Below are 18,032 nucleotides of genomic sequence, written 5' to 3'. Positions count from 1 at the left end.
AAGGCCACCATTCGCGCATGTATGCAGTACTGTTGTCACATCTGGGCTGGTGCATTTGCTGCTTGTCTCTCGCTCCTGGACAGGGTTCAAAAGAGAGTCGCCAACCTGATAGGTCCTGAACTGTCATCTAGGCTTCAGCCTCTGTCCCATCGACGAAATGTTGCATCCCTCTGCCTGTTCTACAAATACTTTAATGGTGAATGCTCTGACGAACTGCAAACACTTGTACCTCCCCGACGTTACTACCCCCGACAAACCCGACAAGCTACTAAGTCTCATCCTTTTACAGTAGAGATCCCTAGGTGCAAGAAAGCCTTTTACTCCAATAGTTTCTTCCCCAAAACTGCTAGACGTTGGAACTCCCTTCCGGGATTCTGCTGTCTCAACTGCATTGATATGCAGAAGTTCAAGTGTAATGTTAACAAACATCTTTCTACTCATCTCCCTTCATAATGACCCCGCTAATTAAGTCCCTGATAGTAGCCCCTGCTTCAAAGTGGCACTGTGCCTTGTTTGGGGTGAAAATTGAATAATAAAAAAAAACAACAAAAAAAACAAAACATTTTAAGGGTCATAATAGGGGTCAAAGATAAAAAATTGACCTTTTTTTTTTTTGTTTTTTTTTTGCTCAGCATACACCTCCAAACACCCGGGCAACGACGGGCACCCATGCTAGTATATATATATATATATATATATATATATATATATATATATATATATATATATATATATATAAAAGTGAACGTGTCTGTGTGTCTGTATATGTGTCTGTCCGTCTGTGTACATTTCCCTACGCAATAACTCTGTCAATTTTTAGTCTACGGACCGAAATTTGATATACAGGGTACTGAGATTTGGGAAAATATATGTGATCGGTTTTCGGCCAGAAATTTAGCTGTTAAGGTGTCAAAGTTAAACGATTTGACCTTTGAGAACTCTAGCTATGGAGTTATTATATATATATAAATAAATGTAACTCTTGGTTCGTTCGTAATTAATAGTCTAAATAACCACTGAAATGACTGCTTCGGCATTTTGGTATAATATGTTTACTGTACCCATGCGTGTTTTTATATATCTCTTTTTAATTATAACATTATACTTAATTTTTCTATAATAAATAGGTGGTTTTCTTTGTACGGATGGGCCATTTTTTTTATTTGTGAACAATTATTTCACACTGCGTGCCATCACGTTCCATCACTAAACGGAACTTTTATATACCAAACTTACATTTTTCGTTTAAAACTGGAATTATTTCTCTTTCATTAATATTTTTTTTTATATATCGTGTTTTATATATAAAGTACAATTGTTGAATGTTATTCTTTTGATTAAATTTTTTGGGAGAAGCACAATTAAAAAAAAAAAGATTAAAACGGAGCAAAATTTAAATTTTTCATTCCACTTTTACAACAAGCGCATACTTCGCAAGTTTTATCGTAAGTTAACGAGCAACCCATAAAAATCTGGTAGCTGAGTGTCAAATCGGCTTAAAATATTGTATATATATATATATATATATATATATATATATATATATATATATATATATATATAACCTCTCCCTAACATACTGGCAATAATTTGGTACCGTCCTTCCCTTGAGTGTTCTAATAAGAGGGATTGATTTACTAGGATTTGTATTGGAAGCTGATTAAAATTATTTAATTGTTGAATTTTTTGCATTTTGGTTAAATTTGTTAGTTTGCAATCGCCCACACAAAAAAATGAACAAAAGACAAAATTAAAAAGAATGGTACTCATGCAGAATTTACACACGGGATTCCAATTAGAGTGTTGTCCAAATGTCGAAACACTAAATCAACATTTTATTTATTTTTTTGCATAATTAATGATGGGAGTACTTTTTTGTTTATTTTCTTAACATCTGTTGACAAAAAATAATTTGTACATTCTCTTGAAAAAAAAATCAAACTTCCTCTACTTTCACCTAATTATTTACAGTGTTCATATAAAGCATTCATCTTTTCTTTTTATAATAAAAATTCTGTTTTCAAAAAGAAACGTTTACTGCCAACTTTCTTTAAAAAAAACTTTCACCTAACGATTTGTGGCAAAAATAGCGACCCATTTGAGTGACAAATCTGCTTAAAATATTGAAAAAAAAAATAGAACCTCTAGGTGCATTAGAAATTTGGGTATTTTTTTAGATTATGTCCACCTCAACAATTTTTCTTTTAAATGACAACTTTTAAAAGTTTTCGACTATGCTGACTACGAAAATTGCATCGAGATATAAAAAGTTATATTATGTATTATATTTTTTTGCGGCCATCTTTTTTTACGCGCGTGCAATGCCAGTCAGAGATGAGTAGATTTGTTTATGGCGCACGCGCGTAAAATGTCCGCCAAAGAATAAAATGCATAATACAACTTATTATATTTCGATAACTACTTATTTCTCCAAAATTTAAATGCGATTTTCGTATTTAGCATAGTCGAAAACCTATAAAAGTCGTTATTTAAAAGAAAATTGTTGAGGTAGACCTAATCTGAAAATTTACCTTAAAGTGGGTTGTTTGTTTTCTGTATGGAATATACTTCCAAAATAAACTATTAAAGTTTTTTTAAAAATATAATAGAAATAAACATTTTTATTTAAAAACAAAAACAGTGTTTACAAAATGTTTACAAAATGCCGGCGTACCTTCATGCAGCAATTTTTTTACGTAATAAAAGCAAGAGAATTTTACGAGTTAAATATTTTACAATTTTTAAACTTTAAAAATCTATCAAAATTTTTCTATTGGTTCAATTTTTACGATATTTTCAGGGTCAATGTGAAATTTTATGCGCTTTCCAATAAACCGAATATAATATTTTAGACAAACGTTTTTTTTCAAATTCAGATCCCCATTTTGAAATGTTTATCAAAATGTTAATAATTAATTTGGCACTTGTACAGTTTAGTCAAGACATTAAAAAATGAAAATTTGAAAAAAGTTTAAATTGTATGTATCCGTTATGGAACGATGTTCTCCGGAAAGAAATTCACTTAATTTCATCAGGTAGATTTTTTTTACAGCGAAAAACACGTTTTTATGAGAGCACGTTGAAGGCAGCCATCTTGGATTAAAAAAAATTTGTTTGAATTTTAGAAATACCAAAGGGAGATAAATCCAGTTAAAGCGCTGACACCCCTCCCTATACTAGTTTTTCTTCCTAAAAATCGAACATTTTGCTCGGTATCATAACAAATTGTTTTTTCGCTGTAAAAAAAAAAAAAACAAAAAAAAACTACTTGATGAAATTAAGTGAAATTTTTTTCGGGGAACTTCGTTCCATAACGGATACATACAATTAAAAACTTTTTTTTCGATATTTTCATTTTTTAATGCCTTGACTAAACTGTACATGTACCATTAATTTATGTGCCAAAGTTTTATATATCACAAATTGAAGATAAAAGATCAATAAAGAAAATATTCTAATTTAAAACAAAAAAAAGAATACTTTTTTGGAAATTTACCTGTAAAGTCCAAAGTGTAAAACCTTTAAAAAAAAAAAAATGTTGATTTTTTTTAAAATGAAAGCTCATGTTATGCTTACATCGTCAAGTAAATACCAGACGGTGACGGCAAATTTTTCTATTTCATTGAATGTTTTCTTTTTTTAGATATTTAAAAAAAAGTTAGTTAATGAAGAAGTATTAAAATATATCAATCAAAAACTCGTGTATTTCATAAAAAGAATTTTTTTTAAATCGATAAAGCAGATTTTTTGTTCTAGGGAAAAACTTATAAGTGAATGTGCGTTTCTTTTTTAACTACAGAGGATGAAAAATACTAATTTTGGTTAACACACGCAATAAAAAAGAGACATTGGACGAAACCATACTTCATAAATTTCATTTTAGCAGCAGCAGCAGCTATTTAACTCTTCGCGCAAAACACGTTACAAAAATGCGATTTTCTAGGACCCTCGCTTTAAAAAATCCTTTTATTTAAAAAATACATGGAATTTAAAATATAAATATGGATAAATTCTTAACAATGAAGAATGGAACTACTCATTTAATAGTATTTTTTTTAAGTAAGTGATTTTTGGCATTTATATATATACATATATTTATAAGCAAGTCAAAATATGTTGATTTTCTTTATATGTTTTTTAAAGAAAATCGCTTTAAAGAAAAAACATTGCATAATTTGCTATTAAACCTGTTATTTTTTGAAATTTGGTCTTTGCTCCTTTAATTGAAAAAAAATTAGAGGTTGAATTATATTTTCAAGTAGTTATAAGCTTAAAAATAGTAAGTTGAATTATTAAGGTTCTGATCATCATTTTTAATGGCCACTTTCTGATACACCTATAGAACCTCTCTCAAACATACTGGCAGTATATTGGTTTCGTCTGTCTCTTCAGTGTTTCCAATAAGGGGGATTGATTTACTAGAATGTGTATTAGAAGCTGGGCACTCATTAAAATTATTTAATTGTTGATTTTTTTGCATTTTGGCTAAATTTGTTAGTTTGCTAGCGCTAAAAGCCCACACAAAAATTGAACAAAAGACAAAATTAAAAAGAATGGTACTCATGCAGAATTTCCCCCCCCCCCGCACCGGATTCCAATTAGTTTAGTGTTCGACCGACAATCACCGGATTCAGCTGAGCGTTGTTCAAATTTTGAAACACTAAATCAACATTTTATTTATTTTTTGCATAATTAATTAATTAATGATGGGAGTATTTTTTCTGTGTATTTTCTTAACATCTATTGACAAAAAAAAATTGTACATTCTCTTGAAAAAAAACCTAACTTTTCTCTACTTTCAGCTAACTATTTACAGTGTTCATATAAAGCATTCATTTTTTTCTTTTTATAATAAAAATTCTGTTTTCAAAAAGAAATGTTTGCAGCCAACTTTCTTTAAAAAAAAATGCAAATTTTTCTGACCCCCCCCAAAAAAAACCCAAAAAACTTTCACCTAACAGTTTATGGTAAATAATTCACCTTTGCTTGGGTGGGAGGAAACAACTTTTATTGATAAAAACTTGAAAAATAATAAAATAAACAATACAAAATGCAATGTTTTATGAGGAATGTGTTCCATTTTAACAGACTGAGCCACAGCAACGCGTGGCCGGGTACAGCATGTATATATATATATATATATATATATATATATATATATATATATATATATATATATATATTAGCATGGGTGCCCGGCGTTTCCCGGATGTTTGGAGGTGTGTATTGAGCAAAAAAAAAAGTGGTAGTAGAAAAGCAGACTCGAATCTGTACCGCGAAGGAGAAAAAGAACGGGGAAAACGTGACATCTTTGCTGTTACGACCACCGTCCAACCGGAAGTGACGTAAGTTTAAATTAAGGCTAGACAATAGAAAAGTGGATGACTTTCGAAAATATTGATGTAAAAAGCGATCCCTCCCTGTAGAAAAGTGTCCAGTTGAGGGTGAATAAATTAATGTTTTAGCTAATTTTTCGGTATTTGTCGTCTGAAGGGTCAAGCTTAAAAATGATACTGATTTTGTGAAAATCCGTCGCCACTGTCGAAAATTTTAGGCAAACATGCAAATATACATACATACATTTATTTATTGGTAGCTCAAATTTTCGATCCAAATCGATGAAAAATCTTGCCTTATCTCGGAATGCCCTTTATGTAAAATTTCAAATGTTTAGACCAGAAATTGTCTGAGTAATTTCGTAGAGACCGCAGAGGTCTTTTTTTTAACTATGACCCCTATTATGACCCCCTCAACATTTTTTGTTTTGGACTCAAATCAAGTTATTAAGATAGATCCATGTCCAAGGAATCTATATCTAAAATTTCAATTGTTTATATCCAAAATTGGCGGAGGAGTTTGGTAGAGTTCTCAAAGGTCAAATCGTTGAACTTTGACCCCTTAATTGCAAAATTTCTGGCCGAAAATGGATTACAACAATTTTCCCAAATTTCACTACCCTGTATATGAAATTACGAGTCTGTAGACTGAAAATTGAGAGAGATTGCGTAGGGAAATGTACACAGACAGACACAGACAGACAGACAGACACTTTAACTTGAGTTCCTTGAGCTATGCTCGAAACCGAAACTAAAATTTATGAAGAAGTCTTGATAAATTTATTTATATAAAAAAGATTACTTGAGTGTCATCAGCTATAATAAAAACCGAAACCAAAACGCATAAAGAATTCTTGGTAAAATTATTTATAAAAAAAATAGATGACTTAAGTACCATCAGTTATATTCGAAATTGAAACCAAAATTTATGAAGAATTCTTGATAAAATTATTTATTACAAGAAATGAAAGTCCATAACAAACGACAATCACCCGGATATAAGCGTGACATACAAAATAAATTACTCACACGTTATCCTATTAATATATCCATAATGTATACACATTAAATCTATAAAAACAAAATAAAAATAATGAATATTTTCTTGAATGTTGTATGCAGTTTTAATTGTTTTTATTTTATGAGTTCATCACGTGCCCGGTTCTAGAAAAAACATTTAATTTTTTTATACAGCGGTTGAGAAAATGCAAACCTAAAAATGTTGTGTTGTGAGTGTTATTTTTGAAGTATCAAATATGCGAGTATGTTACGTTGTTCTTATTTAGATGACGGCTTATATATTTGTTGTTGTTCATGTTTGTAAGAGTCTTAGAGTGATAGAGACAGTCTTAGGAGTGTTCATGTTCTTGAGTGTTCATATGTCTTAAGATGTTCATGTTTGTGGAGATGGCATATTGGCGACATAAAGAGGGTATATCTAAAGAGAGAGACAGTTCTGTATATATATGATAGACAGTGTACATGTTACTACAAGAGAACCAAGCCTGTAATTCAACTAGAAGTGATTTTGGAACATCTTGATAGATAGACCGAGAGTGCGTTTGACATTTACGTTTGACAGCTGTACATATAATATAAACACGTTACCTTTCTCGTTGTAATGATGAACACAGAAAGATGGCAGTTATGAAAAACATGATGATCATTTATTCTTCGACCGGTCGGAAATGATTCTGTATTTCAGGGATACAAAGTTTTACCTGGTTATCTCTAAAAACCTCTCGCTTCCTAGAGGGTGCCTTGACTCGAACCGAGAATTGGTCTGAACCACTCTTTTTCTCAGATCTAACTCCTCTCGCTTCTTCTACTGACTCTGATTCTGACTTATCTAACTTCGTAACTCATGACGTCACTGCATAACCCCCGTGCCTCTCAGACACATGGCATGACATGCCTCCATGTTTAAGCATGCATTGTTATTCACATGTTTCTTACAAAGCTGACCCTCTAACCTAAGTTTCGTAACGCACTTTACACATTACATTTTCCATTGTCCGTTTTTAAATTCCTTATTTTAATTTTAATTTTTATAACAGAAACAAAATTCATCATTACATTCCTTTTTCAATAAACAGAAATCTAACTATTTTATGTGAGCTAAACAATGCCAATTCCACATTCCTTATTTTCAATAACATTCTGTATTTATTTTAACTTATGATTGGGATTCTCAATTCCAAATCTAGCTTCGCAAGTTCGAATCCTGGACTATCCTATTTCATATTTACATTTAACTAATTCCCTATTTTTTTTACTTACATGAAAAGGGGACATCCCTTATCAAGCTATTTTATAGCTTTGACTGAAGCATGTCTTCAGATGTTTAGTAAAATAATGTTTGCACAAATAATTTATTTTATACCTAGTAAACAATTTAATTTGTTATTAAGCACTATCTTTATTCTAAAAGTACACAGATTCGCTGGATAATATATATATATATATATATATATATATATATATATATATATATATATATATTAATGTTAGGACGATCAGTCGGTATCAGAATAGGGAATCGGAACAGTTCAAACTTTTTTGGGGTATCACAATCGGTATTGGAATAGGAAATGTTTCCAATGTAAAAAACGGCTCTTTTAATTATTTCATTTTTGTGTTTGTTTAAAACTTCATTTTTTTCATTGCAGCTACAAATAATGAAATATATATTTATTGATTTTGAACAATAATGAAATATATATTTATTGATTTTAAACAATAATGAAATATATATTTATTGATTTTAAACAACAATGAAATATATATTTATTGATTTTAAACAACAATGAAATATATATTTATTGATTTTAAACAACAATGAAATATATATTTATTGATTTTAAACAATAATGAAATATATATTTATTGATTTTAAACAATAATGAAATATATATTCATTGATTTTAAACAATAATGAAATATATATTTATTGATTTTAAACAATAATGAAATATATATTTATTGATTTTAAACAATAATGAAATATATATTTATTGATTTCCAACAATAATGAAATATATATTTATTGATTTTAAACAATAATGAAATCTATATTTATTGATTTTAAACAATAATGAAATCTATATTTATTGATTTTAAACAATAATGAAATCTATATTTATTGATTTTAAACAATAATGAAATCTATATTTATTGATTTTAAACAATAATGAAATCTATATTTATTGATTTTAAACAATAATGAAATATATATTTATTGATTTTCAACAATAATGAAATATATATTTATTGATTTTCAACAATAATGACATCTATATTTATTGATTTTCAACAATAATGAAATATATATTTATTGATTTTCAACAATAATGAAATCTATATTTATTGATTTTCAACAATAATGAAATCTATATTTATTGATTTTAAACAATAATGAAATCTATATTTATTGATTTTAAACAACAATGAAATATATATTTATTGATTTTAAATAATAATGAAATATATATTTATTGATTTTAAACTACTAGTAAAACTAAGTCTATGGATTATCATCACATACAAACGTATTTTACATTTTTGAATATATATTCACGCCTTACAGTAGTATTTAAAGTAATCTTATGGCCCCTAAAACAATAACTCCATAGCTAAATATATATAGATTTAAAAAAATCGAAATCGGTAATTTTATCGGAATCACAAATTTTGAACAGAATCGGTAATTGTATCGGAATTAGAAATATTACTGGAATCACCCCATGATTACTACGCACACAAACACTACATATATATATATATATATATATATATATATATATATATATATATATATATATATATATATATATATATATTATATATGTATGTATATATACATATATATATATTTATATATGTATATATATATATATATATATAATTTAGGAATTTATAATTTGTGATTGAAAAAGTTAAATTTCAAATATAGAAATTTTATTGTATGCAAGACAAAGAATACAGTATAGTAAAATATATTTCCTTAACCCATGAGTTTTTGATGTTTATACATCTCCTCGGAGGAAAATATTAACAAATATTTTAAACGACTTGCACCTGATTTGCTATTGGTAATAAACATAGAAAATTAAATTAAATGTTTTTAAAGTTTTAAATCATTTTAGTTACATAGAATAAGGGAAATTGTATATTAATGCAGCAAAAAAGGATATTGAACTTCAAATCGAAAGTGTATGCTAATCCCATAATGGAAATTCTTGGTATTCGGCAGGTAAAAAGACCCAACGCGTATTGTAATAAGATCCAACATTTTATTATTCTGAATATATATATATATATATATATATATATATATATATATATATATATAATGGAGAAAGGAGTGGCTGGTTACTTTTAATGCATCCAAACCCAAGCTTCTTTCTTTACATCATCAGCGTTCTGATCCCCATTTGGCATCAATTGAAATGAATGGCTCTCGTCTTGGGAAGGCCTCAAGTTTTGACAACCTTTTGGTCTTGACCTTTACTCCTGATCTTAAATGGAACACGTACATCAAATCTGTTTCCAAGGCTGCTGGAAAAATGGTGGCATCCTTCTATCGACCCATTAGATATCTCACTGCTGATAGAATTCTCTATGTATATAAGAGCCAGGTACGTCCAAGGATGGAATACTGTTGCCACTTCTGGGCAGAAGCTACTAGAAAGGACTTGTTCTGCCTTGATAAAGTTAAAAATAGACTTCGTAGCCTCGTAGAAGATGCCCTTTTCTCTTCGCTGCAACCTCTATCTCACAGGAGAGATATTGCGAGGTTGTCTCTGCTTTATCGTTATTTTCATGGAAAGTGTTCGATTGAGTTTCAATCTATGGTACCACCTCGCCAAACTTTCACGAAAAACACCCGTCAAGCTAAAAACATTATCAATAATTTCCCCACTCTTTATCTGTTCCTAAACCTAAACGTAGACTCCATGAACAAAGCTTCTTAGAACTGCACGCCTGTGGAATTGTCTGTCATTTTTCCTGCTTTCCAGCTGACTACAATATGGTTGTCTTCAAGGCCAACGTAAACAGTTCTTGATGAGCCGTTCCACTTGTTAACAAATTTACCGAATTTCCATTACTAACGAATACTATATTGTCCAATTGACTACTATACACTCTTAACCCTTATCCTCGAGTGGTCTCTGGGCCTCAATAAGTGGTTATGCATATGTAAAAAATCTAGTACTTAATGTGTTTATATATATATAATCAGTAGATTATTAGAGAAGGAGGAAAGCGGTACGTATAAATATTGTTGAAGAGACATGCGGATTGGAGTCGATAATGTTTTCTCGACAATCGCTTCAGCAGAAATTAAGCTATTTCGGTAACCTTTATCTATCGGGTTCATGTATTTATCGTAGGTTGTTCTAGAAGGTTTCCCTTAGCAGACCATGCCTCTCCTCTTTTGGGTGGAGTTGCTTTATTGCTAACTGCTTGAGACGCCCCGACCTCGAAATGCCGACGGGGATACCCAGGCAATTTTATTAACAAACAGAGTTACCCTTTCTCTAGAGGTGCTAGCTTGATTCCCACTTCCACCTTCCGGCCTTATGCCACATCCTCCTGCGGTGTGAAGAAAGTAAATACTCCGTCGTGATGCTATTTACTGACGAAAAAAAAATCAGCTGAATAGATTTCTGCGAGGGTGTACAAGTTTGATACCCCCATAACATAATAACGAAAACTCGTGCAAATTACTGGACGATTTTATTACAGATTAAAATGCGCTGGAATATTGGCTAACCGTATTAGCATTAATTTATTTAAATCTTGTATGTCAATTTTTATGATACTCCCATCCATCCGTTCAATCTGACGAAACCAACAGAGTCCCCTCTTCTGCACACGCCCCCTTAATGTTCAGATTTAATTTTCCTCTGAAGTCATCAGATCTAAGTCTGTCTCGAAGACTTGTATTACACATCCATCTTATTATTCTCATATTTTCTCTCCATGCAACGCATATCCTCAAACGTTACTGATCAAATTCCACTTCCACACACCATCACATTGCATACACATATCTTGTAGGCTTATTCCTTCGTCAACAGTGGTAACGCTCTGCTGGTTAGTAATGGTGAATATATCGAAACTTTCTGAATTTATTACATGTTTTTCTCTCTGCTCCTTCCTGTGCTCCAATGGTATTGTGAAGGTAACAAAACTTCTAAACCAGATGGTACCCAAGTTATAACTAGGGCTAGGACAACAGCATATTCTTTCCATTGTTTTGACCGCTGAGTGTGTATCCGTTGATATCTTATATGATTTTATATAGAGTGATGTGATTTTCGATTGATTAACTGTGTCTAACTGTGTCGGATATATACTCGAGAGTCAAAACCAAATGATACACTCAAAATAGAAATAGAAATGAACTCATTCACTACATAATTCTCTTTTCTATCAAACCCCACACGCAAAGTTATATTACCCTCCCCCAACCGCTTGTTATTTTTTCATAAGTTGTACGTTTTTTGTACTACGTAAAAATTTATACTACGTAAAAATCTATAGTGAATTCAGCTTGAAGTCCATAGGTCTATCCCCATATTTAGTAAGCACTCTTTCGAGGGTTACGCAGATATACATATGATATATAACGATATAACAATAATATATTACATATAACAAAAAATCAGAGTATTAAGGTTATATAAACGGAGTATAAAGGCTTATATATTGTAGTACTTACCTTCATCTTTATTCATTCCCCCTATTTCTTTATTTCCTTTTCTTCTCTTTCACTTTTCATTTTTTACTTTTTTTAATCTATTTATCTATTTATTTATTTATTATTATTTATTTATTTTTAAAAAATTTTAAAATTTTTTATTACTTTTTATTATTATTATTTTATTTTTTTATCTTTTTTTCCTTTTATTTTTTATTTATTTCTTTATTTTTTCCAACCCACGTATATATACATACAGATCATAAACACATACATGCCCGCACCCAAACATATCCACATGCATACATTATTACGAGGTTCACCTAAACAATCTATTACTCGCTTGGTTCAAATATACTTTCATACATGTATTTATTTAGGTTGGTAATATTATAACTAACTTTTTACATAGTACAAAAAACGTGCAACTTATGAAAAAATAACAAGCGGGTGGGGGCAGGTAATATAACTTTGCGTGTGGGATTGGATAGAAAAGAGAATTATGTAGTGAATGAGTTCATTTCTATTTCTATTTTGGATGTATCATTTGGTGGCAGTGTACATATATATATGTCTGTATTTTGTGTAAATATGTATGTATAAGTGTATTTATGTATGTATCTGTATGCATGTGTGTATATATGTGTGTATATGTGTATATGTGTGTATGTATATAAGTGTATATGTATATATATATGTATATATATATATATATATATATATATATATATATATATATATATGTAAATATATATCTCTGAACTATTAAAATAGGCTGTCTCGTATATGATAATTGTAATAATGTATATTACAAGAATGTATAGGTGTCTGGGTATATATATATATATATATATATATATATATATATATATATATATATATATGTATGTATGTTGTGTATGTATATATACGCCCGTGGGGACTGGAGTGGTACGCTGTTTCATATATAAAGGGATTACCACACTACTGAAGAAAAAGGACACCTTATTATAATCATTAAATAAAAAGAAAAGAAAAAAAAGGTCTTTGCATTTGTGCATGTATTGCTGTGTTTTTATGCGTTGTGTGTGAGCGGGTATCTGTGTGTCCATGCGTGTGTATGTATGTGGGTAGATGCATGAGTCTATGTTGGTGTCTATATGTATATGTGTCTCGTATACGTCTGTGGAGATTTGGGGACACGCGTGGATAGGGATGTGTGTCTGCGCCTGCGGATAGTCTGACTGTGTGTGTATGTGTTCTGTGTATACTGGTGTGCGCGCGCTTGTGTGTATGTGTATGTGTGTGTGTGTTTTATATGTATATATGTTTTTTATGAGTATGTGTATGTATATATGTATGTGTGTATGTATATATATATATATGTATGTGTGTATATATGTGTGTGTGTATGTATATATATATATATATATGTATGTATGTATATCTGTATTTTGTTGGTCATGTCAGGTCATGTTATGTGCTACTGGTACCATGTAATCCAGTACTACCTGCCTCATGGTCGGGTCACCGGCGACTAAACTAGTTCCCCCGCCAAACTTGTTTGGTGAGGAGGGCGGCTAGTCTCCCTGAAGGATTAAAAACAAGACCTTCGAAAGGGCGAATGAACTCTTTTTCTGGGTCAACGGCCAACTAGCACCGTGTATATTTGTGTGTGTGTGTGTGTATATGTGTATTGGGGTGGAGAGGGCTCCCGTAAGCCGTGGTGAAGGCGACCTTTCTAGGAGAAGCACATCTCTGATTTAAAAAACCATAAAGCGGGAGACCAGTACCCGCATTAAGCTGGTCTGCAGTTTAATTTGTTGCTGGCTTTCTTGCTCTTGCTTGTTGCTGGATCTCAACATTTTGAACCGAGAAAGAGACTTAGCTGTCGTACAAATCTAAGACTCTGTAACATCATCTTTGTATAGATACTCCCTCAGGCATTTGGGCTCATGGATTTTAAATGTCTGAGGGAGTGGCACTCGTCTGACAAGACGTTGCAATCATCATTTTGTTGGGACGTCTGTCCGGTGGGGGTCCACAGGTTTTGGGGTTCCCAATCGACAGTCTTATTATTGGTATTGGTGGTGTCATTAGTATGATCAATATTATAAGAATTATTATTACTAGGATTGTTAGCGGTATTAATATTAGTTTTGATATAATAACAGTCATGATGTATGGTATCCAAGTGTGTACATGGATGTCTGTGTTTGAGCGTCCATGCATTGATATAACTGTGTATGTAGATAGAGATGTAAACATGTTATAACTGTATGTGAGCATTATATGTCTATGTATGTGTATATGTGTGTGTATATGTGTATATAGGCGCGGTTGTATCAAGGTGTAGGTGTATATACGTGTATTTATATATATATATGTATGCGTGAGGAGTTTGATAACTTTCGGCGTTTTATTTTTGTTTTTGGTTTGTTTGCGTTTTTATTTTGTTTTGTTTTATTTTATTTTTGTTGGTTTTGTTTTATTTATTTATTTAAATTATTTTGGTTTTAATTTTATTTTCAGTGCGCGTGTGTGTGTATGAGTGTGAGTGTGTGTTAGTAAAATACAGCGCTCCTGAGTATCGATATAAGCGTATGTTTGCTTCTAGTGTGTGTGTGTGTGTTTGTGTGTGTGTGTGTGTGTGTGTGTGTGTGTGTGTGTGTGGACTGAACGGCACCGGTCAGTACTTAATGCCCATGTGAATGTTTTTAATTTACAGACCGCAAGACAAAAATGCTACATTCTTAATTACCTTATGCCATAAAAACCAAAAGATGGGATAGATGAACTTAAAAAAAGGGAATATAAAAAAAAGGGAAATAAAAAAGATGTTTATTATCTTCAAAGACCTCACTTGTCCTCTCCCCGCTCATAATCTCCACCCATGTTACATTCTAACTTTGTAAACGAAATAAGAAAATGTTTTTGTTTGAAATATCAGTTTTCGACGATAATTCTTGACCTGAAGACGTAATCCCTCAACGCGGGTGATTACAGAAACACGTATGCATATATGTAACCATCAATGTTTGTATAAATAAATTTTATATACCTCTTCTGTTTAGTCATTGTACACTCTTTGGTAGACACATGTTGTTTCATTGGATGTACTTCTAGGAAACTAAACTCTACTGGCTAAATATATATATATATATATATATATATAATCAATATTTATATACATATATAAGTAACCTTGGCTGCGTGTGTGCGGAATAGTCTCTACCAAACTACTCTATCAATTTTTGGTCTGCAGACTTGAAACTTAATATATATGGGATTTGAACCGGTGGAACAAATTCGATTTGAACTTTAGTAAATAAGAATAACTATTAAGGGGTCGAAATTGAAAAGTTATAACTTGGTAGGCGGAAGTCGACTTAATGTGTACCATGCACGCTTGAGCAAATATCCACATACGTCTAAGCTTGTTAATTTGTAAAGTTTCTATATGCATGCTGTCTTAGCTCAGATTGTAGCGAATAACGCTGGAAAGATGAATGTTTTGTTTAGATTTTCGCTTATGGCACTATGGTCATATATATATATATAATATATATATATATATATATATATATATATATATATATAACGTATAAATGTGCAAATATATATAATTATTTACTATAATAATTATTCAATACCTACGGACACTAGTGTTTCATCCTTTCGGGAATCTTCAGTGCAGGGTGTCACGATTTATATATATATATATATATATATACATACATATATATATATATATATATATATATATATATATATATATATATATATATATATACAGCCTCAACCTCCAAGTAAAAAATAAGCCTTATCCAAAGAAAATTAAATGCTCTGGAGATCATTAAGACTTAGCCCACTGAATAAATAACACCTTTAAAAATTCTCCCAAAATTATGAGAACCAACATTTCGAGATGAGATAGGTTCACAAATCCATTGAGAACAGCTATCCTTAGCCTCATGAATTGCCTTCTTGCAGGCATCGCTAGCTCTTCTGTAGGATTTTCTAGACACATCAGAACTATCCCAACGATATTGCATGTAGTAATGACTAAAATGGCCAATGATAGAAGCACAAACATAAAAATAATAAAACAGCTGAAACAGGAAATACCCATGGATCGGATCATGTCCTTGTTAGAGCCAAGCTCACAATGCGACTGAAGGCCAACAAACATGTTTCCCGTCAAAAACGTCTTGATATCACGAAGCTGAAAGTGGACGACACTGCGACTCAGTTTCGACTGGACCTACGCAACCGATTCAATGGTTTACAACCAGAAGAATCGGTGGAAGATATATGGAAAGCACTCAAAAAGGACGTCACTGAAGCAGCGGCCAACACCGTGGGTTTCACAAAGCGTCGTCAAAAGGACTGGATCTGAAGTCGAACGGTGAAATTGGGTGAGGAGGCTAAACGTGCCAGACTCAACGGAGATGCCAACTATCGTGCCCTCCGCCGAGAAACAACGCACTCTGCCCGCAACGACCGCAATGTCTACTGGTACAATATCGCAACTGACGTGGAACATACGGCCTCGGTAGGGGACTCCCGCAAGTTATATCAACTAATGAAGTCCAGCACACAGACGAGGTCATTCGTGAGCGAATCCATCCACAACAGTGGAGGTGAAATCATTACTGAGCTAAACGTACGATTGGACCAGTGGCACGAGCACTTCCGTGAACTCCTGAACCACCAGCCTCCACCAACAATACCAGGTCAAAACACCCCCACCGCTGCAGATCTCTACGATTGCTCGTCGGATACCCGCAGCCATGAAGAAATCAGAGCCGTCATTGCCAAGTTGAAGAATAACAAAGCTCCAGGCGAGGACGGTATCCCGGCTGAGGTCTACAAGACCGAAATCGATGAATTAGCCCCTCGCCTACACAAGCTGATTTCTGAGATTTGGAATAGTGGGGAGATTCCCCAAGATTGGAGTGACGCCATCCTTCTTCCCTTTTTTAAGAAGGGTGACAAACGGATATGTAGTAACTACAGAGGCATCAGCCTTATAGATGTCGCTGCCAAAGTCTTCATTATCCTCATTCTGAGACGGTTTCAATACAAAAGGGACAGAAGGACTCGTCCTAACCAATGCGGATTCCGACCTGACCGCGGATGCGTCGACCAAATATTCACGCTGAGGCGAGCCTTGGAACAGCGCTGGTGCTACCAACAGCGTACAATCGTATGCTTTATCGACTTCGCTGCCGCTTTTGACTCGGTCGACCGCGATACCCTGTGGAGAGTGATGGAAGCAGATGGTATCCCCCCGAAGCTACTCAACTTGATCAAGGCCTACTACCATCGGACTCGCAAGCATAAGCCTGAAGAGTCATAGAGTGGATGAAACGCGGAATATTCAGTGTAGCTTAATCGCCATATATATTTTATAACTAACTAACTATAAATATATATGTATATATATATATATATATATATATATATATTTGAGCAAACAGTTAATAAAACATGTTAAAAAACACTTTGAAAAAGAGTTAAAAACATTTAATCTGAAAAGGAAACATTTGATAAGTAGATATTCCTTAATCCGCAGAGTTTCGAAGAAATACTTTCCTTCTCATCAGAGGGTTTTTTTAACACGTTTTATTAACTGTTTGTTCCTATTAGAAGCTCTATCTCCTATTTGATTTTATCGAGCTTTTACATCTGGCAGATTACTTTATAAATATTAATTCTTTAATATTTATAATATACTTTAGTTTTACCATCTTGGATCATTTTGGTAAATTTAATTGTAATTTATATACATATATATATATATATATATATATATATATATGTACATATATATAAGTTGTACTCGTACTTCTTAAAAAAGATTTGCTAAGCCCCAAACACAGTTAGATTTATAGGGGGAAAACTGGGTGGGCAATTAGCAAGATTTTTGTTCAAATTACATTGCAAATTCTGCATTTTGGTACGGTTAGAAAAACAAGGAGCAGTGGGGGACTTCAAAATAATAGAAG

The 18,032-nt window shown here is 32.0% G+C and overlaps 2 protein-coding genes across 4 annotated transcripts in view; one reads left to right on the top strand and one right to left on the bottom strand.

Moving 5' to 3' along the window:
• Window positions 1–18,032, bottom strand: part of LOC145294049 (carbohydrate sulfotransferase 11-like) — a 156,919-nt gene that overhangs the window by 8,735 nt on the left and 130,152 nt on the right. Inside the window, exon 1 of one of the 3 annotated variants that reach the window (XM_080141039.1) lies at window positions 12,064–12,111. The exons of the other annotated variants lie outside the window; for them this stretch is intronic. The gene's annotated coding sequence lies outside the window, so the exon portion shown is untranslated. Of the gene's footprint in view, window positions 1–12,063; window positions 12,112–18,032 lie in introns of those variants that run through there. 3 annotated transcript variants of the gene reach the window in all.
• LOC145294209 (serine protease 1-like) overlaps window positions 16,607–18,032 on the top strand; it is a 165,411-nt gene continuing 163,985 nt past the window's right edge. Inside the window, exon 1 of the mRNA XM_080141319.1 lies at window positions 16,607–16,979. Coding sequence (XP_079997445.1) covers window positions 16,607–16,979 — 373 coding nt within the window. The remainder of the gene's footprint in view (window positions 16,980–18,032) is intronic.

This window comes from Euprymna scolopes, chromosome 15 (genome assembly GCF_053919585.1).
Source record: "Euprymna scolopes isolate OS-2025 chromosome 15, ASM5391958v1, whole genome shotgun sequence".
NCBI classification, from domain to species: Eukaryota; Metazoa; Mollusca; class Cephalopoda; order Sepiida; family Sepiolidae; genus Euprymna; species Euprymna scolopes.
The sequence above is the reverse complement of the archived record's forward strand: the minus strand, read 5'-3'. Positions and strand labels throughout refer to the sequence as shown.